This window comes from Brachyhypopomus gauderio, chromosome 21 (genome assembly GCF_052324685.1).
Source record: "Brachyhypopomus gauderio isolate BG-103 chromosome 21, BGAUD_0.2, whole genome shotgun sequence".
In the NCBI taxonomy this organism is placed as follows: Eukaryota; Metazoa; Chordata; class Actinopteri; order Gymnotiformes; family Hypopomidae; genus Brachyhypopomus; species Brachyhypopomus gauderio.
Window position 1 is genome coordinate 3,040,317 of NC_135231.1, and position 24,721 is coordinate 3,065,037.

The window sequence follows — 24,721 nt, forward strand, 5'->3', positions numbered from 1 at the left end:
TGGTGACAGCAGGTTGTGCATGTGACTTCCATATATGAACTCTGTTTGAAGGAGCAACCAGGGAATTTTGAAGATCTTAAGGTATTACTTGACTGTGTAGGGCAGTAGTTCAACATCTTGCTCATAACCCAAACCAGGTCATGAATGTCCTGTAATTGGCCACCACACAATTGGAAAAATGGAGTGTCGGTGCAGTTTAACTAGTTTACCTGAGGGCGGAATATGTGGTGAGTGACAACTTGCTGTTATACTATAAATAGTGTGCTGAAGTAGGACAGGTGCTTTACTAAAAAAAAAAAAAGCACGATTATCCTGGTGACAACACAACGATAACATAACAGGCTAGGTGGAGAAGAAAAAACTGGATGCGTCAGCTGCTCGGAGAGACACAGAATATCTCATTAATATTATATTAAGCCGCAGTGAACTTTACCCTCTGCCCACAGTTGATAAATTGCACATTGCTAATCTGGACATCCACTGTGGTGTTCTGATAGAGCTCGGCGGTCCCCTCCACGTCCACCGTGCAGCTGCGTATCGCCGCGCGCCTGGTGACAGCTCACTGTATCTGCACGTGTTTTTTCGCAGGAATCAAGAGCAGACCTTCACGCACACTGAATTATCAGCTACGCCACGAAAGGGTCACCACTTACACTGCAGCTTCGTGTAAAAGCATGCGTGCGGTTGATATTATTCTAAATGTTTCTATTGAATGATAAATGTCGTTTTGAGGAGTGGGGGGTCCTAAGAATAAAAACTTTAAGAATTACATTTAAGTAAAAACATATGAACTTTGAACAGGTCACCAGAGGGAGCCCAGTCAGATATTGGGCATTATTTTCCAAAAACACCATGTTCCTTCGAGTATCTGCCAAATCAGGTTGGTTTGTGTTGGTTTGTTTAAAAAAGGGGGGAAACGTGAGGAAAATAAGAAATGTAGTCTCATAATCAGGAAGGTAAGAAAAACCAGCCAAAGAAAACTCCCCTTGAGCACAACCACCATGCTGTCCAGCACACTCTTGCGATACTCTGCAGCCAACAAACAGAAGTCACTTTTGTTGCTAAGCACGTGAGCTCGGGCAACACTCATGGTGATGTCGCAGGAGATTTTTGATGCCTCCCCACCCTGCAGATATGTAAGGGGTTCGTCTCTGATATATCTGAGGTTATTAAGAAATGTAGTTGATGCTTGTACAGCTTTTTAAATGGTGGCATAATACAACAGCCTTTTTTATCAATGGTTGCATGTTCCTGCCTAACACCCACCCCCCCCCCCCCCTTTTTTTAACAATAAAACTTCAAAATAGCAGTATAAGTTAATAAAGTTGCAGGATAAATAGATAATAGTATTTTTAGTGGTGATTGTCATCTTTACCTCATTATTGTCCTTCTATTACTTATACCTTTTCTGTGGTAATGTTAAATAGAGGCCTTTTTGCAGAGACTATTGGTTAATAATGAAAGGGCCCGGACCCTGAATGAGTGCAAACTTGTGTTTGTGGTCTGACTCTACATGTCCAGCACCTACACAGTACCAGTGTCTAAGGGACACCTCATACACTACACAAATCTGAATCCTGAATATACTCAATATATCTAACATTCTTCATGATGAAGTTATAATAAGATTATAATTATCAAATTATTCACTGTATTCCCTAGACATTCCTACAAATTGTGTAGTATGTTAGGAAATCATCTGGCTTCCTTCAAGCATTTGGGAAGCGTTTTTTTTGCAGAAGCACAATGATCTGCCAATGCAGAGAAATAATTTCATTTGAAATTATTCTTTTTAAATAAGTAAAAAATGAAATAAGATGAACAAACAAATTGATGGCTGAGAAGCATTCAAAATATTGAGCGATGTTTTCACTTGCAGTTTTTTGTTGTCATGTATTCTTACATCAGTTGCATGGAGTTGATTTATTTGACACGCATATTTTAAAAATGTGTTCCTGTATCAAATTTACCATACATTCATTTGTGGAGGTATGAAAGGTTCATACAGTGACAGGGAAACTTTAAAAGGCTCCGATTTGAAGAAAAACTTTCTTTACACCACATGCATCCATGTTTGGAATAAATAAAACATCTGAAAATGTTTTACTACTACACTGGTTAATGGACAATTAACAAAATACAAGAGCACAAATTTAGACACGTTGATTTTTGATATTGGCAAATTGCCAAGTAAAGATATCCACGCTTTCAAATCATGCTGAGCAGCAGAAACAGCTCTCCAGAGGTGATGGCATGCGTGGCTAGGATGCGTGGCCCACAAAGAGGGGTGATAGTGATTCATTTCATTGTCTGGTTCTTTGTTCGGGTTATAGACTTTCTTGGTACAGGGTATTAAACACAGCCACTAAACCATAAACACAAAAATGTCACCTCAAATTTAGGTTCTGAAACTTTCACGTCCTTGCCTCAGCTTCAGGAAAAAAAATTATTACGAGCTAGACTCGAGTAGTGAAGATTGCCTTGTTTTGATTCTTCATGGTAAAATCATCAAAATGATTCATAATCAAAATCAGTAAGATCCAAGACTGGATATGAATTAGGTCTTTCTTTCTCCACTATTTGCAAAGTCCTGTCTGTGGGATCCATTGACTACCAACAGGGTTAACCAAGAAGGTCATTCCTGGTTTGGAGCTCTTCTTTGGTTCACTGACAGGTGGAGAATTTCTATGTGGTGGTTCAATCTCTCTTCATATGGGACACCACTCGGCCCTGTAGGGATGTGAGCAACAGGGTTGTTTTTCCATGGCACATCTATCACACTTAATTCATAATCCTGAAATTCACATGGAGAAATTTGTGGATAAGCTCAAAAAACATAAATACATCTAAGCTGTGGGATGGCCACTGAATCCACCCATATTTCATGCAGGCATTTGCATGGACAGACGCAGGTTTATTTAGACACGAGAAGGATGCTGGCGTTGGCGATGGCAAACGACCTGTACACAAACGGTAAAATGCTGGGCTGCTGAAGAGCACTGGGGGTGGGGGGGGTCTAGGAGCAGTGTTCCTCACACTTGGCTGGGGGGGTTGGGGTTTCTGCTAGGCCAACAGAATGAGTTCCAGATTGAGTAAGGGGCACTGGGGGAAGGGTCCGTGGACCCTAACCCGTCTCTGAACACACCTCATGCAGAATGAACGATTTTTCTCCTGGGAGGGACACACTGCTGGTTCATTACTCCATGCCAGTTTTAGATGGGAGCTCAGAGAAAGCTGGAGAGATACCACCAAGAACAAATGTCTTCAGAGCCACGTGGACTTAATGTACTGGTCATTGCCAGGGAAAGATACAGGAATAATTATCACCTTAAGGGTGCCGTCCAGAGATGCAGCAAACACCTGAGATTTAAAATGCCATCCCACTTGTGCAGTGGTACTTTGACTGCAGCTGTGTTGTTATAAAAGAGATTCCCCTTCTTGCTGAAGGTTGAGTTCTTAAATGCGGGGCACTGCCAGAACTAAGCTGATGGAAGGACGCGCCCGGCTCGACTCATATCGAAGGACAAATGTGTTGGTCTTTTTTCCTAGAATGTAGGTGCCATCATAAAAACATAGACCAATCGTAGATCATACATAAGTACATACATGTTTGTGTGTGGGTGCACTTAGAAGTTTATTTAATGCTTAATTTAATGTGTTGAACTATATCATATCATGTTAATAAGTCTTTGAAAATGAAAAGGAAAATTGTCTGCACTTTCAATCAATCTTCTGTCTCTGTTTAATGTAGATCAGATAAAGGACAATAGGTTCAGGCATGGGCTTACAACAGGCATGTCTAGACCTGTCTGGTGAACCAATACAAAAGCCCCCATGAGGGGCCGATCACCAGCACTTATCTCCTGATCGCACATATGTAACAGGGCAATGTATGGATCTGCGCAATAATCTCAAGAGACGCTGAGTTACCTTATGGTCCCAGTGACAGATGCAATGGATCCAGTTACAGAGTCTGCATGTGTTTGTCTAGTTTCCAGAAAGAATTCCGTCATGAATGTTGCTCCAACAGCCTGATCTGAAATTACCTTCTATCATCTCAACAGAGGTTCTCACTTCCACCTAAATAACCAGTTAAAGATGGCAACAATCAAGCTATCAGATGTAGACAGTCCAATTATGGGACTCAGTTGTGTGCTGAAGTACTACAGTAGGTTATCTGTATTGAATAAAGTTAGGATACTGTGCAAAGAGAAAGTATTTGACAGATACATGCAAACATGGTGGTCCATCAAAAAGAAAATGTGACAAAGGTCTAGCGGGTGTGGGAGGGCAGGTGATACCGGACCAGGCATAGAAGACAGGTGGAGCATGTGTGCCATTTTATTCTGGCTAATTTTGGCCCGTTTGTCTGTGAGAATGTCAGTACAGGCCTGAAAATTTGTTTAGCTTTCTGTGTGATTTGCATGAATTTACAAACTCTTCGAAGTTTCATGGTTTCATGGTAATGTTTACATTTCTGTTATATGCACTAGTATTTAGTGGGTGGTAAAACTTACAATAACAAACTAATGCTTAAGCCTTCATAGTGACCCATAATATCCTCCAAAATACATTAAACATTTTTTTTGCTGATTCGGGATGATCAGTTTACTTAGTTCACGGTCAAAGCCCACTTCAAAATGGTTCCTTCAGTTGTCATGGGTCTGAATCTTCACCTTCAGTAGATCTGGTTAATAAGTAATCAGTACTTCAATTCACAATAGCCAAACACAGACAGAGTATATACCAGACAGTTCACTCCTTCAGAGTATATACCAGACAGTTCACTCCTTCAGAGTATATACCAGACAGTTCACTCCTTCAGAGTATATACCAGACAGTTCACTCCTTCAGAGTATATACCAGACAGTTCACTCCTTCAGAGTATATACCAGACAGTTCACTCCTTCAGAGTATATACCAGACAGTTCACTCCTTCACTTCCAGGACTCATACTGCTACCGGTTCCCTGCAATGTAACCCCACTGACGCAAAACTGATGGCTGTAAAAACACAAAGTCGTGACATTTTAAATGCTGGCCAGAAATATTTTTTCCAGTGCCACTTTGTCTTCTGAAGTAGCCATTTCTTCCAGAGAGTTGAGTGACCCTGACCCAGGTCAGCAATAGGAACTGCTGTGGGGGGTTAGCAGACTCACCTCAGGTTATCACTTAGATTACTTGAGGAGTAAAAAAAAAAGAATGAGGAGGGAAAAAGTGACAGAGGTTCACGGGACCAGAGAATATTGTGGGCTGGAGGTGTCAGAGCTGCTATTGTTAAGCCACCCCCCTCCTCCCACACAGAGGTAAAGACACAAAACTGGCCCACACAAACACAGCAGTGTTATAGGCACAGCAGGTTTCACTGGATTACACATCAACTAGGCCTAGTAACTGCAGATACCACACAAAATTACATGTATCAAAATAAAGGGGTTGCGAGGGAATACAGAAAAGACATGATGATGGAAAGGATTTTATTTTCCTCAAAAACCAGTATTTCCATATGACTGTAGGAACCATGTGATTACGCGTTTGGCCATTTTAAAGGTCATAATGCGTCAAATGAACTGAACTGAAGAAAAAAAAACATCCATGGTTTCATTTCCAAATAAATACAATATTTACTGACAACTTATTGGTTAGAATAGTGCTGCAACCACAGAGTTTTGTGCTCTCCTGAACCTCGGTTCATACCTGCACCATGACAGTGTGGTCTACATTTGGGAGGAAAGGGCATTACAAGTATTATCAGGCTTTATAGAGACCAGATTCCCATCTGGGCAGGACACAAATGTGGCTCTCGTGTTTCTAATAGCACATTCTGTCACCAAGACATTGGAGCACTTGCAGAAGCAGCATCGTGTTTGATTTGTTGCGTTTAAAGGATTCGTTTAGAGTCTGTATAATAGGAATAACATGCTAAAATGTCCAATCATACCTTGAATGGGAAGAATGCAGTGCAAGTTGACCACTGGGTAACACTATTCATAGTTAATTCAAGTTAGTCTTTAAAAACTAATTCAAAAAGTTATTTCTGTAATATAAGGAGTTCATCATGTCCTTGGTGTGAAAACAAATCAGTGCTAAACAGGCTACTAAACAGAATGAGTAACTCATTTAAGTTAAACAGCATCTCATCTCATTAGGTCTTCACAACGAGCTTGGCAATGGCATCACTGATTAGAGGTTAAGCCTCAAAACAATGACATGTAAGATATTTCCTTGGAGATATTTCCTATTTCCTTTCTTGGAGATCAACCAATTACAGTACAAAGATAATTATCCCCTGCAACCAACAATATGCTACTCTAGAACACAGTGTGACTCATACTATATAACACTGTTTGCCTTCTAGATGACTCAATCTATACCACACTATAAATTCTGTGACTTTCACACTGGTCACATACAATTTGTGCTGAACCATATTACTGCATAACCCAAAGTTTCAAACCACACTAAGAAAATAACTGGTGTTTAATTGCTGATTCTAATTTACAGTACGGAAGCAAATGGAACTGTAGGGCAAATTTCACACTATAGGACAATTACAGTTTGGCACCATGTCTTATACTACTCCACACACGCTCAGTGTACAACACCCAATCTATACAGTACATGGAGAGCCCATACTGTTTAATGCCCTACATGTAAGACTGTACAATACTGCACCTTGCATAGTCTACTGCTCTTGTAGTACTGTTGCACTACACCCTTCAACAGTACAATGGATCCAATACTTCGTGGTGCACATCAACCAGCTAAAACACACCACAGTAACACCTGGGAACAGGTGTCCACACTGCGGTTGATCATCAGAGCTTACCTGTTGCGGGGGACGGGAATATGGGAAGACACACGGAGGTCTTCGGGGTAGGCGTCTGCCACACGACACTGTAGACCGCCCCTCGGCTCCTGGGGCCTCCGCAACAAAGTCACGCATTCGATGTGCACGTGGTCCTCTAGCTTCTGTCCGTTCAGGATCAGGCGGTGCGTAGGGCTACCTCGCTTCAGGACCCCGCCAAGGCACAGTTCTCTCTCATCGTCCTCACCAGCACAGCCAATCTGAGTAACATAAACAAACAGTTATATAGTAGAGCATCAATCATGGACCTTACTAGAGACATACATCTACCCCACAGCGGCAATTCCAAAATCAACAGTCCTCAACATTTAAAATGGTGGAATCAAAACTGATTGCTGGTTGAGAAATAACAGTATTTGCTGTAGCTGTACTGCAAATAGGAGGAGGAAACGATCCCAGTTCACACAGTGGCCTATCTGAGACTTTCACACCAACATTCTGGCCCAAAGTCAGTTCTACTCGTAATGTTTCTTTATATATTTAATACATACATACATACATATACATGTAGGGGGGGGTTGTCTCAGCTACTGACTTTATGATCGAATCTAACAGCCTGTTGTCACTCCAGGATGAAGTACTCAAATAGTGTGGATACCTACCACAAAATAAAGTAGTCTATGCTACTAATTTATCAGTACTTATCAGTCACTGCCGTCCACTGCGAATTCTCTCACAGTGACAATTATGAAACTGGTTTTAAGAAATAAATACTTCAAAAAATTATATTTTAAAAGTATGTCAGTAAATGTGTACATCTCCTGGTAATCAGGTAACGAGATCAACACAGTCTTTCATTAACTTGAGGGGGCGTGACGCCCACACCAGGCCACTAAAGCACTGTACCCTGAATTATGAACCTGTAGCAGCACGCAGGGTGTTTTAGGGTCGATCCCGTTGTTTTAAACACACTGTCTGCTATTTGGTTGCAGCACATTGAGTTTAGCCGGAGACAATCTCGCTGTGTTCTTCCTGTGCAGCCGAGCCAACGCGCCCTGGCCGGCATTTAGCGCAATGGGGGAGGGGAGGCTGAATGTTATATGGCCCGGCCCTCTTTTCTCTCTTAAACTTTGAACATGTATAAGTCGCCATTTTAAAATAAACGCACAACAGTTGCAACTTTGCCATAATGTGCCAGAAGAAAACCTGAAAATGTCTTACTCTCGATAGTAAAAAAAAAAGACCCGTTTACTTTCCCTACATTTCCTGAGTTCAACACGTAGTTTTGAGGAAAAAGCTCAACGCCCTCGATATCAACCTTCTGTACAGAAACGGTAACGTTACTAAACAGGCCTAAATGTTTCAACTGACTAAAATAAACAAAGCGTATAAAATAAAGCTCGCTGCATTTTTTTTATTTTCTTAGCACTACTTACTTTTTTCCTATTGTAGTGCTTTTCTCTTCCAGAGGCAAAATGACTCCCATTGACAGGATTTTCTTTGCCATGGTCCTGCAGAAAACCCTTATCCAACACTGTGGTGTTAAACCCGTTTGCCGGTGCGGCTCCTTTATCTCTCGCCGGTGTGAGTCCGCCGTCCATCGCCACCGCAGCCCGGCCGTGTGTGATGCAGCTCCCCGCATGCACGATGTGACCGGCTGGGACTGCGGCGCTGCCGACTCTCACACAGGCTGGAGAGTTGTCCAGGACGCGCTTGGAAGTCATTTCTACCCAGGACACAAGCAGATCTATAGAAAGAATACAATGTTTCGATGAATTTTATAAAAGGTTGTGGAAATATACATTTAATACGGTTGTCTTGATTATAAACCCTTGTTGTTTCGGTGACACCGTAAATGACGCTACCTCTCTCAAACACCTCAAAAGCAGCCGGTAGGGGAATAAATGATTGTTTTGCTTTTCTCCCCCCGAACCAATGCCACGCCCACTCTCCGCTGCGCGTGCAGCCAGGCGAGGTTCGCGGTGCCCCGCCTCTCATTGATTCCTATTGGCTAGTTGGCATAGATAAACATTCTATTTTGGCACGCGGCCACTGAAAGTCAGAAGCTGATTGGGTGATTTGGAAAATGTCAGACCAATTTTTTGTCGAGTTTTGGAGGTGTGTCTCGACGATTTGCCGGCCGGTGCAGCGAAAAGGAAAACAAGCTGACATGTTCACGCTTCGTGTTTGCCTTTAAAATAGTTCCTGCGGTCTTATTTTGCTTGCTTATTTATATCATCTGTAAAATGTTCAGGAAAATTCGTAGCGTCACATTTTATACATGTACAAGCAAGTTTCATAATGAAAAAAAGGAAATTGCATAATTGCTTTAAGGTGCAACTTTATTACAAAAGTAAAAATTCAATAATTTTAATGAATGTTTTTGATAGAAAACATTAAAGTCTGACTCACAGAATTATATTACTAAGCTAATTTTTTTAACACATCAAATCTTGTGTTACATTTGGATGGACAAAACCTACACTCAGTTGCAGTAAGTTTAGCCTAGACAAATGCATGGGCAGAATAACTGACAAAAAACCCTTACAAATCACTTACACATAATTAAAATTTACAACCAAGAATGCACACAAACAAAAAAAACTATTTTATGCTAATAAAACATTAATACCATAGTTTGTTTTATCCTGTGTCAGTCAATTATATGCGTGCAGTTTTTTCCCATGGGCTACTGTACCTCATTGTATCAGTCCATAAGTGAGTACTGTAGAGCAGGGGTCGGCAACTGGCGGACCGCGGTCCGTATCCGGACCCGAACGCAGTCCTGTCCGGACCCAATCTCATTCCTGATTAACTGGATACGGACCCAAAAAAACCATATTTATTCATTTTGACGGGAGAATTAATTTTAAACCGGAGTATTTATTTCAGGGCTATTGAAAAAAACACTCCGTCACGAGTGTTACGTTCACCACCCCAGCTCAACAACTTGCGTTCGCCACCCACCGGACCTCAGGTGACAGCTATCTGCCAAAATTGGACCGCGGACAAATTTAGTTGAGTACCCCTGCTGTAGAGTATCATCGTGAGTTTCACTGTGTGGCCCAGTGGAAGCTTTAGGTTGAATTATTGACTCCACACTTTTTCTTCACGTCTCTTATCATTCGTTAAGTTATTGATAAGTTCAAATGCCTGAACCCTACCACAGAATATATATTCTTGAGTAAGCAAACACTGCGAAGGGAAAAAGACACAAAACTTTGTGTACAAATCACACCCTGGTAGAGTTTATTCTACCGTGCACTACCTGTGCTTTACCACGCAGCTTCAGTAATAGGAGAAGCCCAGGAGTCAAAGCTAGAGGGAGCACCTTTCCTCCCTCAATCTGGCAACCACTGAGTCTCAAGGACACAGACTGATAAAGCTGTGAAGAGTCTGGCCTCACTTTGGTTGTGTGCGCTCACACTGCTCCACGTGAGTGTGATCTGTTCTGTGTAACCTATGACATGAACTGCTGCCTGCCATCCAAATCTATGTTGATGGCGCTAAACAATTACAAGTAGTTTTAATTAAAATAAATAACAATTAAGAATTATTTCTAGTTAAGAATAATTCTTATTCTCCTTAGGAAGAAATAGAAAACAGGGGGAACTGCACTATTACTTTTTCTAAAAATGCATGCACCTGCAGGTAAGGGAGATGAACCAAGTGCCTACAGAATACTGGAACATGTGCAGATAGGCTAGCATTCTTTACCACGAAGCTACACATGGAAACAAATCAATGATGCAACCTTTATTTTTACGAAAATAGAGTGCAATAAAAATCTTATATTTAATCTAGATGTACAGTACATGTGGCATAACAAATTCTTTTAAATAACCCAACATATTTAAACTCCCTAGTTGGAGACGAAATTGCCATTTTCCATATAATCCCTCCATCTGTCCCTGAGCTATTATTATGGTCTTCGCATTCACTCAACTCCCAACCTTCACCACTGTATTGCAGAGACCTGCAGAACCCACACAGGCCCAACCAAACCTTACCTTGGGCTGCTTGGATGGTTGAGGTGTTGGGAGGAAGTGGTGGTTTCAAGTAGACTGGGTGTGTCAATCTAGGCTTTTTACAATCAGTAGTGCCATTATGCTCATAAATCCTAAATTCCGTCTCCCATGGGCCATGTGGGAAAAACCATTGTTTACAGTGTTATACAGAGATGAATAACACAGACAGACTAGAGCGGGAGGCTTGCATCCAAAGACGCTCACTAGCGACTTCAAGCCTCTGCCTTTGTTTTCTTTACCCTGTGCCTCGTTAAACACCACTGAAAGGCCAGCCAGGCAAAGGCCCAGAGTGCTGGAGACACTGGCACAGATCTGGGACCTGTGGACAGAGTGTGGATCCTGCCAGACGTATAGTCTTCACTGGCCTCAGCACTGAGCAAACCATTCAGACCACAGAGGTCCTGCAAACCTAGCACAGCAGGCCTCATTAACCCAAATGCTAAGAAATTACACAGTAACTGTCCACACTGATGTTTGTTAATGGAGTGTTTCTTCTTTCCTCTGTTTCTGTTCTTTTCTATTTTCTCTTTTCTTGGAAAGTCAGAGTTGGGCCTGGTTGTCCAGCAAAGGGCAGAAAACCAACCCAGCTCCTTCTCTGTGGGAAAGGACTTGCCATGTCTACAAGCCTGATGCTCAAGTCATTGCGCCTGCCAAAGAATGTGTGGACGATGCATGCCATCTCAAAATAAAAAAATAATAAAAGGAGATTTTAAAAAAGGAAAAACGAAAAGTGAGTGCTTTGAGAGTTGTGTCCATTTAGGGATTTTAAGACTGCCCAGAGTACTAGAAACACCAAGAGAAACATACATACCTATCTACACTATCTAACAAGCACACACTTAACCAAACACAATAACCTTCTGTATGGGTTCAAACTGACCAAAGAGAAGAGGAGGCAGGGAGAATGACACAGGCCGTGGGCAGCACCATAGTACTGGTGTTTGAAGTCGGCCTGCGGTATAATTTTTAGAGCCATCCTGGAAGTACTCTAATGTTACACAATGCTTTTATTTGAGATTGTAATATAGAAGAGGAGCCATTTTGGATACTCTGTTTCTGAAAGGTCATCTGCTACAGGGAGCAGAGAATATTGCAACTATTAGCGTGGAACGCTCTGCACGTTGCCGTCTGGCTGCTTTAGCACCTGTGCTTCAATCTGGCTTCACCGACACGTGCAGGCCTCCATCGCAGCGGTTGTAACTCCTGTCTCCTGTTTTTACATCAATATGGGAGTCACGTGAATGTGCTTGTGTGGATTGACTTCAAAAGTTCAAGTCCAGACCCGTTGGGTACCGGTTCCTGTCCAGTACACCCAGCGCGGACTTCTATAGTCCTGTGACGTACATCTCCATCCCGTCGTTGAAGGTGAAGATGGTGGTGGTGCTCGTGGTGTTGGCTCCATCCCTCATGTCCCCTATGCTCTCATAGAAGTTCTCACAGGTCAGCGCTCTGCCCGGGCCCTGGGTCTGCCCGGGGTTCTTCTTCTTTGGGTTGAGCGTGTTGCTGGCCAGCTTCTCCCTCTTCCGGTGGGCATCGAGGGTGGCGTAGGCTGGCTCCACCTCAGCCCGAGGCCACGACTTCTCTCCCACTGCCTCATAGCAATGCTCCTCCTGGCTACAGCTCCTGTCCCGAGCCTCCTCCCCGAGAGCGCCCCCTGGTGGCCAGGCCTGAGAGACCCCCGAGGTTTCCTCTGCCCTGAGGGACGGACCGGAGCCCGTTTGCCCGTTAGCTTGCTGCTGCAGCTGCGTTTTCTTTTTCAGGGTTTTACACACGGTGGAGTACATCTCAGAGATCTGGGGAGAGGGAGAAACCACAGACTGAGAAACACAGGAATCCTGCCAGAAACCAGGCTGTCAAAACTAATTTCGTAATAAAACCGTCCTAAAGAGTAAAACACTCATGTTACAGTTGGAATCTTAAAAGGGAGGAAATAAAACCTGCCAGTCATGTGTGTGAAAAACAGAGCCACTCATTCCCAGTTTTCTAGACTTGGAAAGAGAGTTTTTAAACCATAATCACAAAGGATAAGCAGTTCTTTGCATTTCTTGTGAAACTGTAGCACAGATAGCAGATTATAAAACACAAAAGAATAATCAAAAGAGAGTGACAAGAGGACTTCACCAAATAAAAGTCTTAAGGTTGCTCATAACAAATGATGCCTAAGGCAGTTAGCATAGTGAATGAAAGCTAGTTAGAAAGGCTAATCAGACCAGAAAGCATTACACTTTCTGGTCTGATTAGCCTTTCTAACTAGCTTTCATTCATTGTTAGATTTATTCAGTCACAGTCAGACATGATAGCCTTTTGGGTTAAGCATTCCTGTAACCGCAACCTTCACTCAAAGCAAGTCTAAACATATATGGTGGTTTGTGTATGTATGTGTGCATGTGTGTGGTTTGAACTTGCAGGGTATGGTAACTGCATTTGCTTGCACATAGCAAAAATATGACCCACTTTGACCCTGGCAAGCAGAGCTAGTGTAAACGCTCTTATCTCCGGGTCTGACAGAAGTCAGCTGCAGAGTTACCTAACTATGAGATAATCCTGTTAAACTTTTACCACACGCGCCCAGAGAGACGATACACAACTCAGCTCAGGTTAGCTGGGGAAAGAAATTTGACATAGTCAGAAGAAAAATAAATAAAGTTATTCATTTAATAAAGCAAGAAAACCTGTAGCTTACATGTGCGCATGCACACATGCACTTTCATGCACACATGCTCTTTCACAAGAATGACGTGTAGCACTCCAAGCCAAGTGGCATGTGTAGAATGTGCAGTAAAGAATTCGGTTCAGTCAGAGTGACCTTTGTGGTATTTATGTGTCAGTGAGAGAGGGTGAGCAAGAGACAGAGAGAGAGAGAGTGTGAAGGGAGACACAGAGAGAGAGAGACAGAGAGAAAGAGAGAGATAGGGGAAGAGAGAGGGAGCGCAGAGGATTCTGGGGGAACAGCTATGCTAGAAAAGCTGGCAGCTGTAATGGTGTGGTGTATTTAATTCTCTGATAATCTGAAGCCTGGGCACTCATGATATATCCAGCCAATGTTAAGAGAGGAAGCTGTAGTCTGTCTGCACAAGCACGGTACACAGATCTTTCAGCACTTTATGATCTTCCAGTACTTTCTGATCTTTCAGTACTTTCTGATCTTCCAGTACTTTCTGATCTTTCAGTACTTTCTGATCTTCCAGTACTTTCTGATCTTTCTGTACTTTTCTGCTTACCTCTGTCTCATTATTCTCTCCTTCCTCCCTTTTCCCCTTAGTGTTAATAACACTCCACCTTGCTTTGTGTTGACAATGATGTACTGTGCAGTAATTTGCAAAGAGAACCAGAGAGAGCAAGTGAGGGGGGGGGGGGGGGGGGGGGGAGTCACAAGATAGAGGTTTCAAAACCTGCAGCTGTTGAGAAAGCTTTGAGAGGTTTTTTTCACTTTCCGCCCTCTCTCTCATTGTGTGTGTGTGTTTGTGTGTGTGTGTGTGTGTGTACACATGCTTTCCTTCCACACAGATGTAGTATATCACTGCAACCCCCTCCTCCTGCATGACCTGTACAATGTGTGTGTGTGTGTGTGTGTTTAAACGTGTGTGGGGGTGAAATAATAGTCCCAAAAGAAACAATACCAAATTTTGCTATATACATTTTATTAAATTGTTTTTACCTTGTGTATTACATCCAGACAGGGTAACTAACTGAAAGTGGTACGTTTTGATTAATGATTACAAAAACTAATGATATTATTGTATTAATATTAAACATATATTTTCAATCATATTAAATGAATCTGGTATGAAAGCAGAGATTAACTTTGCAATAATTAAATACCAGTGTGACATCAAAAGAACTACAGATATCCATATTTATTTTAAGCAGTGAAATATATTATTGAATTAAGTTAATTGAATATATTAAGTTAATTGAAGTTCTATTTGATTTTATGTAATTTATGTAATTACTATTCCTTTGTGCTGTTTATTTTAATTTACTGCTATGAAATCAATCTAAATTAATACAACTAATTATAAGTTGTTGTTTACTCATTTACTGTTTATAATAATTTCATTATTTAACCTCTTAGAGCAACTAATAAATAAAAAAAACAAAACTATTTGGTAGTTTATTTCTGGCCACAACTGAAATCACATATATGTGATTTGAAGCTACAAGCTTGATACACTGGTTGATCCTTGTGTCTTGTCTTTTTTTTATCTGAAGAATGTTGTTTAATGCAAAAATGCTCAAGTAGAACTATTGTTCACTGAGGCAAATCCTTAGTCCTCTGAGAAACTCCTCTAAGGGGCAGGGGTGTCCTTAATTCCACAACACTCTGGTAAATGTCTTTGTAATATAGCATTTTGCTAACCAAGGCTATTGTTTTCACTTTCATATGTATTTATCTGAGACTCACACACACACACACACACACACACACACACACACACACACACACACACACACACACACACACACACACTGATTATGCTGACCATGTACTAGATAATGAAAATGAAAAGAGAAGAAGGGTCATAAACATCAGGCTGCAGTGTTTAAGGGTTTATACGTTATGTCATTATTATTAAGGCTTCAGTATTTGATCTGAGACAAGCCACAGGCTTAACTCTCATGGTCACTGTTGAAACCCATGATTCGATGTTTCAAAGCATAAAAGCTTAAATGCTGACACTGACAAAGGGCAAAAATCAGAAGGGCTGAGTGTAAAATGCATGAATAACAAAAGTGCCAAGGGTTGTAAATATCTTTCTGATATCAGAGAAGTCACAGTTACTGTAATATCTTATTGTAGCTTACACTGACTGTTCACCCGTTACACATGTGCACACAAACAACATATTAGAGGATAAAGAGAGGGAGGGAGATACGTTCATTCATACTTACATGTACACATAGAAACATGGAGCTGCAAATGCAAAAGTGTAACCTGATGCCCCCAGCCTGAATACCCAGCCCACTCCCAGTTCCTCCCAGTTCCTCCCAGTTCCTCCCAGTCTGGAGTTGAAGGAGTCGGCACTAATGGTCCGCAGGGCTGTGGTCAGACCGAGAGCCTGTGGCTCAAAGGGAGAATGAACAGGGGTGGATGCAGGGGGGTGGAGGGTGGTTGGAGGGGTGGGGGTGGAAGGTGGATGGATGAGGCTTGGTGGGGGTTTGTGGAGTTTGGCTGGAGGGAGGGTGGAGGACCCAGGCAGCTTTCTTCTCCCACTCGCAGACTCTCCCTCCAATACCGCTCATTCCATTCACTTCCTGTGTGAGTAAACAGCCCTGACAGACAATGGACAGAGAGGGGCAGCTATTAACCCCACCGCTCTGCGGCGGGAGACTCCAAGACGCAGAGACGTCTGGCGTAACCCCGATGACTCCCTGCCCTATCCCGCACAGCTCTGGACAGGACCTCTGGCCCTTATCAGGCCCTGCTCAAGAGGGTCAGCTGAGGTGAACACACATACAGAGGTGTGCATGCCAAACACGCAGTGTGATAGGAGTGAGCATGTGAGCGTGAGTGCTCAAGAATCTGAGAAGTCCAAAGAGGTCAAGGGTCAGGGAAAACTGGTCCCCGTGTAAACTTAGCTGGGCATTTTGACTGTAATTAATACTGAGAAAGTGGCTAAACTGACTGTATTGGGACACAAGGACAAATGGTACAAGTGAAAGCAAAGCATCATGGGTAAGGGGTGCTCTCACCTCAGCAGTGCAGGGATTGCTTTGGCCGTTCTCTAGCGATGGACCCCGTGAAATTACAATGTTGTTCTCCTCTGGTGGCTTCCATATGTATTGCTCCCCGTTACCCATGAACACTGCCTCCTAGTGGTCAGAGTGAAATTTAAAGGAATATATTAATTTCAAATAATAAGAAGTGAATATTAAATAACAATACATATCTAAAAAAAAAAAACATGTATTTTAAATATACAACACCAACACTGCAATACAAAAACATTTTTGCATTCCCTAAATGCAACATGTAACCATTAATTTTTATCATGACTAGTAGGTATCTGCAGCACAATATCTGGTCATTGAATTCTACAGTCTGAGGCAATACAGCGTGGAACATGCAGTTTGGGGGTCAAACCCTAGACGTCAGATTGGCTACCATGTATGTCAATCAATATACAACCCAGTGCAGATGGACGAAAGGCCTGTCATTCATCCACTACTTTTTAATGTCATGCGATCTACCCACACTTCCTTCGATCGCGATCGACGTAATGGGCACCCCTGCTATAGACTTTCCTACTGTTTAAAAAAAGATTTGAGTAATATAGATTCTACTTCTGTCTAAAGGTGTGTTGGGGGAAACTGGGCGAGCACTGGGGTCACCTTCTGGAAATCGGGGTCATTTGTGAAACACGTGTGTTCCCTATAAACACGCTTGGCAGATCAAGCAGCCAACATCCTGTGGGTCCATCCACAGTGGCACGCACACACACACACACACACACACACACACACACACACACACACACACACACACAGAGAGGCTAATGAGTAATATAATGAATATCAGATGTTGTCCTCAAATTGGATTTATTTGTTCTTCATCAACTTCTTCATCTCTTTCTGGCTCTGTCCTCTCTCTCTCTTTCTCTCTCTCTCTAACTCTGGCAAACTAATCAGTCTCTCTGCAGTGCTTGTTACGAGGGTGTCCTTGGTGTAGGATGAAAGCTCCTTCCTTACCAAATACGCGCGTAGTCAAGCACGTTCTCACCTGCTTTCTCTCACTGACACAAGCACACACACAAAAATATTCGCATTTGCACATTTCGCGTGCATATATTCCCACATACGTAAAACAGCAACAGTGTATGTTTTATCGCTGTGTAAAGCTTACACTGAGCAATAAGTGGAAGGAATATAAACTAGATGTGCAAGTCAGGTGGTGAAAGCCTGCGAGCTCGTACAGCATGGGGGCTTCAGCTGAGAATGAATGACCTGCTGTGTACGCGCCTGGTTCTCTCCCTGGCTGAGACAGTTACCTGCTCTGTGGTTCCCCTCCGTTGCTCTTAACACAAAACACACTGTCGAGATGGCAGCCTGCCAAGCCCTCTTACATAACCCCCCCCCCCCCCCCCCCCCGTGTATGACACTGTCAGCAGCCACACACACATGCACACATGCCTGTATGCATCCGCACGCACACACCCACACACACACTCGACTCATATGCTTTGCAGCAGATGCAACACTTCGCGCAGACGTACAGCTTGTAGCAGAAGCGCGTGCACGTTGACGTGAGCGCACGCCCACCCACACATGCACCCGCACGCACGCACTCGGACGCAACGCCAGTTCCACACGCGATCAAGCGTGAAGGCGCTTTCTAGCAGCTCTGCACTCGCCCATCCGAGAGAGTCGTGAAAGCACCCGGATCAACTCTGCGCCGCTCCGGCCGCTGCCTCTCACACGACAGCGGAGGAAACAACGCGGCCGCACAAGTGCTCAAAGACGCAGGCCCCGTGTGCAGTTAAGCATACAGGCACCGCGTCTGTGCAAACAAGCCATCCGTCAGACCGAAACCCGTGACACGCTCAAAAGACAGGCAGAGCAACCTGCTAAAACAACAGGAAGGCAGAATCATTATCTGATAAATGTCCGTGTGTTTCCAACGCTAAATGCACCCTGGTCAGCACACACCTGCATGTCAAAGCACCCTGTTTCTACAAGAAGAAGTGTTCATGACATAAACAGGTACTGATGAACTGATATGAAGCAAACAAAAGAGCTTGTACTTCTTTTGAGGATATTAAAGCCAGACAAACCACCAGATGATAATAACAAAATTAACTAAAAAGATATTCTGTATTATGTATGGACTCTAAGCTATTTGTGCCAAGGATACATTTCTGTGTAGACTAAAACACTTCTGTAAGCTGCTCTGGATAAGAGAGTCTACTATATACAAAACATGTAGCTAAATATGATCTGATTGTGAGCTATACAGTACTCAAATGTGCTAATAGATGTTTTGAACTAGTTAACCAGGCAGGGAATAACTGACAAGACAAACCAGCCACTGGCAAAACATAATTAACTTGTTAAACAAAAATTAACCACTAACCCTGATATTTACCAGTTTATTACCAGGTCATTACATTCATATGACAAACATACAATGGGGGACGTTCTCACTGTACCTTGCACTGCTACAGTGTGATGTTAGATTTCAGTTATCTTCCACAGGAAGAAGACGCTAATTACATGCTAATCTTGGATCACAATAATTTGGCAACTAAAACAATGACTAATTTGTCCCTAAGGGAAGTGAAGGAGATGTTCTCTTCACTGTCTACCAGTCGCACAAATTGGCTGATTAAAACTGACGTTCCTAAAACGTGAGCAGTGCTCTGGATTATTATTTGTTATCGTCTAAGGCATTTTACTTCATTATTTAATGATGTTCTTTGGATAGATGTTTAATGTATTTGCACCTCAAGCCAAAGAGTAACTCCAAAATGGCTGACAGCGTGTAGGAACGTCATCCTAATATGTTTATAGTGAAACTGGCTGTTGATGAGTGGATAAGTGGATAAGTATGGACACTCAGGGATGCTGCTAAGGATCGTGAGACCCATGATAACACATTGGGCCCCAATGAAAAAGGTAGAACTGGTAGGTAGGAAATTCTAATTTTTAGGGGCCCTGTAAGTCACAGGACACAGAGCTGTCATATCTCATCCCTCAGCCCTCCCCTTTACATGCCTGTTGAGGATATTTACATGCAACACAGTGCACTCTAGTGGCCAAAATATGTAAAAGCACCATAAGTATGCCAAGCTATTCCCGAAGGAGGCAGCATGCAAATGAAAGAGTGGAAGAGACTTTTATGTGTGATGTGTCAGAGGACCCTTTAATGCAGGGGTCTTCACCTTGGGGAAGTTGGGCATGTGGAAGGGTTCTAGTGTTTTCCTGGGCACGGTGCCCGCGGACGAGTCTGAGCCGGAGACGCCGGGCGCCTCCCTCTCGGTCTCCTCGGAGCCGTACTCTCTCTTCCACCTCTCCAGCTTCCTCCCCTTCCGTACGAACGCGTACTCGGCCGTCACGGACTCCTGGCTCGTCTCCGTTACGCCTCCCTTCTCCGCGGCCCCCGCCTCGTCTCCCGGGCCTCCTCGTCCATGGTCGTCGGTCCCCGGGCCGCGGGTCGGGCTCTGGGCGGGAACGTCGGTGGCCGCGGCGGTCGTGGGCGGAGCTGAAGGCGAGGTCACCGGGTCGGGAGGAAGACCTCGCACCCCCACGCTCTCGTACAGGCCGTCGTCCGGGCAGCGGGGCGGGGCCGTGGAGAGGAGGCCCACCTCGGAGTAGGTGTGCTCACGCTCCTTGGCCTCGGGAGTGGTGGGGACGCGGGGAAGCTGCCGGATCGAGGGCGGAGGGCGGAGGTCAGAGGTCGAGCGGCGGTTGTGGAGGAGCAGCAGGTCCATGCTGGCCGGGCGAATTTTAGGGCCACCTATCATTCATACGAACAGCTTCTTATTCACCAAAGAGGATCAATAACAAAGAGGATCATAACAGCTGAAATGTGAGTAATGGACAACCTGATAATATTATAACATGATGTCATCAAGATAATACAGAGGAAGCAGATATGAAGTCGTATTTTACGACAGATTTAGTGCACAGGCGTGACCAGCATTTTTGTATGTGCAGTAACAAAGACAAAACACAAGGGGGCATAGCAGTTCTACACTATGTCATCACGTTTCATCATCCAATGCACTTTCGCTTGCACTTAATCTGCACATAATCTCAAACGTAATCTGATTTGGAGATGCTTTATCTCCAGTAACACAGCAGAATTCTGTCATTTCAGATGTACATAGTACCTGCATCCACTATGAGTCATAAACCAGAACAGTGTATGAGATGAGTTGGTTAACATGGAAGAAATTTTGTGCAGCATCCTTGTTATTACTGCAATGAATGGTGTGTGTGTGTGTGTGTGTGTGTGTGTGTGTGCTGTATGTGTGTTGTGTGTTGTGCTGTCTCTCTGAAGCAATGAAGAGAAGCAGAAATATCCTAGTAGCGGCACACCAGGGATATCACTCTTAGCGCGCACACACACACACACACACACACACACACACACACACACACACACACACACACACACACACACACACACAGGAGTGTGAGAGGATGGCTGTGCTTGTATGAATGTGTGTCTTTAAAGATGTTTGCCTGCATGTGTATGTGTCTCAGCCAAAAAGCCACCTAGGGGCAACTACCTCTCCCTCAGTTTCTCTTTCTCTCTTTCTCTCTCTCTTTCTCTCTCTCAGATATGTTCTACTCACCATTGATATTGCAGGGCAGTCTCTGCAACTCGTGTAGGCGGGTGTCTGACTTGCTCATAGAGTTCAGCTTGGACTGGCGGAGTACGCTCTGAAATGTGTACAAGGTCTTTAATGAGCGTGTGTTATGCTTGCGTGAGGCGCTCGGGCCCCATCCACGTGTGCTGCCTGGCCCCCACCCGTATGTGTTATCTGGGCCCCATCCACGTGTGCTGCCTGGCCCCCACCCGTATGTGTTATCTGGGCTCTATCCACGTGTGCTGCCTGGCCCCCACCCGTATGTGTTATCTGGGCTCCATCCACGTGTGCTGCCTGGCCCCCACCCGTATGTGTTATCTGGGCCCCATCCACGTGTGCTGCCTGGCCCCCACCCGTATGTGTTATCTGGGCCGCATCCACGTGTGCTGCCTGGCCCCCACCCGTATGTGTTATCTGGGCTCTATCCACGTGTGCTGCCTGGCCCCCACCCGTATGTGTTATCTGGGCTCCATCCACGTGTGCTGCATGGCCCCCACCCGTATGTGTTATCTGGGCTCTATCCACGTGTGCTGCATGGCCCCCACCCGTATGTGTTATCTGGGCTCTATCCACGTGTGCTGCCTGGCCCCCACCCGTATGTGTTATCTGGGCCCCACCCACGTGTGCTGCATGGCCCCCACCCGTATGTGTTATCTGGGCTCTATCCACGTGTGCTGCCTGGCCCCCACCCGTATGTGTTATCTGGGCTCTATCCACGTGTGCTGCCTGGCCCCCACCCGTATGTGTTATCTGGGCTCTATCCATGTGTGCTGCCTGGCCCCCACCCGTATGTGTTATCTGGGCCCCACCCACGTGTGCTGCCTGGCCCTCACCTGTGTGTGTTATTTTTGCTGTACCCACGTGTGCTGCCTGGCCCCCACCTGCGTGTGTTATCTGGGCCCCATCCACGTGTGCTGCCTGGCCCCCACCCGTATGTGTTATCTGGGCCGCATCCACGTGTGCTGCCTGGCCCCCACCCGTATGTGTTATCTGGGCTCTATCCACGTGTGCTGCCTGGCCCCCACCCGTATGTGTTATCTGGGCTCCATCCACGTGTGCTGCATGGCCCCCACCCGTATGTGTTATCTGGGCTCTATCCACGTGTGCTGCATGGCCCCCACCCGTATGTGTTATCTGGGCTCTATCCACGTGTGCTGCCTGGCCCCCACCTGTATGTGTTATCTGGGCCCCACCCACGTGTGCTGCATGGCCCCCACCCGTATGTGTTATCTGGGCTCTATCCACGTGTGCTGCCTGGCCCCCACCCGTATGTGTTATCTGGGCTCTATCCACGTGTGCTGCCTGGCCCCCACCCGTATGTGTTATCTGGGCTCTATCCATGTGTGCTGCCTGGCCCCCACCCGTATGTGTTATCTGGGCCCCACCCACGTGTGCTGCCTGGCCCTCACCTGTGTGTGTTATTTTTGCTGTACCCACGTGTGCTGCCTGGCCCCCACCTGCGTGTGTTATCTGGGCCCCATCCACGTGTGCTGCCTGGCCCCCACCTGCGTGTATGAAGCGTGAACCAAGGGCTACTCACCGCGTTCCCCCTGTGAGTCGTGCCCGCCTGGCCATGTCTGCTTTTGCTTTTCCTGTGAATGAAAGAAGAGCCGTATTACACACACGCCGCAGGCCGGGCCGACCAGTCCAGCTCCCGAGCGGCAAAGAGCGAGAAAGCGAACGCGGTGGATTCCAGAGAAGCGGCACACGTGCGGCCCACGTGCGCCTCACCGCCGAGTCCAGCAGGGTCAGGCCGCCCCGTTTCTGTGGAGCACGGTAACCAGGCCACGAGACAGCACGCAGGTGTGAGACTGGGGAAGGTGGAGAGATGAGGTAACTGAGCTCTCCTCATCCCTTACACACACACACACACACACACACACACACACACACACACACACACACACACACACACACACACACACATCCTACTCTTGCCACTCCCTCGTGCTTCTCCTCTTTCACATTCTCCATCTTTCCCACTCTCACACCATTTTTAGCAGCTGCACCTACGTCCCTCTCTGACACAATGCAAGTGTGTGGGCATAGCGAGGGGGGGGGGGGGGGCAATTCTTCCTCCCCCCCCTCTCTCTCTCCCTCTCCTTCTCTCCTCCACTCTCTCTCACTCATCTTCTTTCTCTTCCACTCTACCTTCTCTCCCCCCTCTCTCCCTCTCTCTCTCTCCCTCTCTCTCTCTCCCTCTCTCTCTCTCTCTCCATCCCCTTCTCTCTACTTCTTTCGTCACTCTCTCAGTCCTGCCAGTTCCTGGAATCCTTGTAAAGAAACCAGCGAGGCGCTGAGACAGCTTAGCGAACCACCTGACCGCGGCCGCCCAATCGGGTTCCCTCGCTCCGGTGCCATAGCCGTAGTGTGTGGGCCGTCGCCGTGGTCGTGACCGGCCTGCGCTTCCCCCCCGGGGACGCCACGACCGTGGACGCGGGGGAGACCGCATGTGTGTCGGGAGCATGTTTGTGTCAAGCAGCGCGACCTACTCACTCCGTACACCCAGCTGTCACGAGGCAGACAGAAGGAGACACGCTGTTGTAGAACAGCGCCCCAAAACCTCGGAGACGCAGGCTGTGTGTCTGTGCGTTTGTGTATGCGTGTGTACGTGACGTCTGTGTAGGTGTGTATGAGTGTGTATGGGTATTTGTGTATGTGTGTGTGCAAGGGGGTATCTGTGTATGTGTGAATCTGTGTGTGTGTATCTGTGCATCGGAGAATATGTTTACCTGTGTATCTATGTATGTGTGTATCTGAGTACGTGTGTATGTGTGTATCTGAGTACTGAGTACATATCTGTTCATGCATCTGTGTATCTGTGTATCTCTCCTGGCTGTTGCAGTATCGAACACATCTAGCTATAAGACATTTGCCTCCCCAACTTGTGGGACCCAATGCGAGCGAATGCAAAGTAAACTAAAAAATAAAAATATCTGAATGTTGAATTCAAATGACACACACAGACATTGCTGAAGAGAAAATGACACTCAGACCTCCAGTTTATCCACCTCTGGGAGAACGCATTTCGATGCGTTGCAGAACACCACTACAGTCAGCATGGAGTGACTGTAACCTGCGTCTGCTGAATCTGTTAAAAATACCAATATATGCCTGCGTGTGTATAGATAGATATAGATACATATAAATAAATCCTTAAAAAAGAGAAGTTCTGTTGACTTTAGAGTACTAGAGCACAACCTATCCAATGGGTTCCCTTTAAGTAAACTTCCTAAATCTTCAGAAATCTTTTCTGACTTCCAGAGAGCAAACCTCTGTCTCTCTTCTTGGACGTTAGTGTCTGGGTGGAGCTACTAACTGACCAGACGCCATATTTTACACTCCCTACCCATCACTGTGGCCTTGAAACAGAAGGCAGCACCGCTAAATCAAAAAAGAAATTAAGAACAAACAAAAATGACAGATTACAATAGCATACAAAAACAATACAAAATGGCACAATGCCACCCCCCCCACCCCCCCTCTGAGGCTGAGAGTTCTCGAGTGAACCTCGCCCTTATCCCAAGTGAGTGGTCTACGGATGCAGGTCCTCCAGATGTACACTTAGCATCT

At 45.1% G+C, this 24,721-nt stretch overlaps 2 protein-coding genes across 4 annotated transcripts in view; both read right to left on the reverse strand.

The window, feature by feature from the left end:
* The window catches only part of slc2a4rg (SLC2A4 regulator), a 43,110-nt gene extending 34,327 nt beyond the window's left edge, over positions 1-8,783 (reverse strand). Inside the window, exons 1-3 of one of the 2 annotated variants that reach the window (XM_076984434.1) lie at positions 8,673-8,783; positions 8,244-8,554; positions 6,829-7,067 (exon numbers count right to left, since the gene is read on the reverse strand). In XM_076984434.1, coding sequence (XP_076840549.1) covers positions 6,829-7,067; positions 8,244-8,531 — 527 coding nt within the window. In that variant the 5' untranslated portion in view covers positions 8,532-8,554; positions 8,673-8,783. The other variant, XM_076984435.1, reaches the window with a different exon arrangement.
* Positions 8,784-10,548: 1,765 nt separating this feature from the next.
* LOC143485021 (uncharacterized) overlaps positions 10,549-24,721 on the reverse strand; it is a 35,701-nt gene continuing 21,528 nt past the window's right edge. Inside the window, exons 3-7 of one of the 2 annotated variants that reach the window (XM_076984142.1) lie at positions 22,689-22,740; positions 21,134-21,221; positions 19,715-20,289; positions 16,530-16,649; positions 10,549-12,628 (exon numbers count right to left, since the gene is read on the reverse strand). In XM_076984142.1, coding sequence (XP_076840257.1) covers positions 12,161-12,628; positions 16,530-16,649; positions 19,715-20,289; positions 21,134-21,221; positions 22,689-22,740 — 1,303 coding nt within the window. In that variant the 3' untranslated portion in view covers positions 10,549-12,160. Of the gene's footprint in view, positions 12,629-16,529; positions 16,650-19,714; positions 20,309-21,133; positions 21,222-22,688; positions 22,741-24,721 lie in introns of those variants that run through there. The other variant, XM_076984144.1, reaches the window with a different exon arrangement.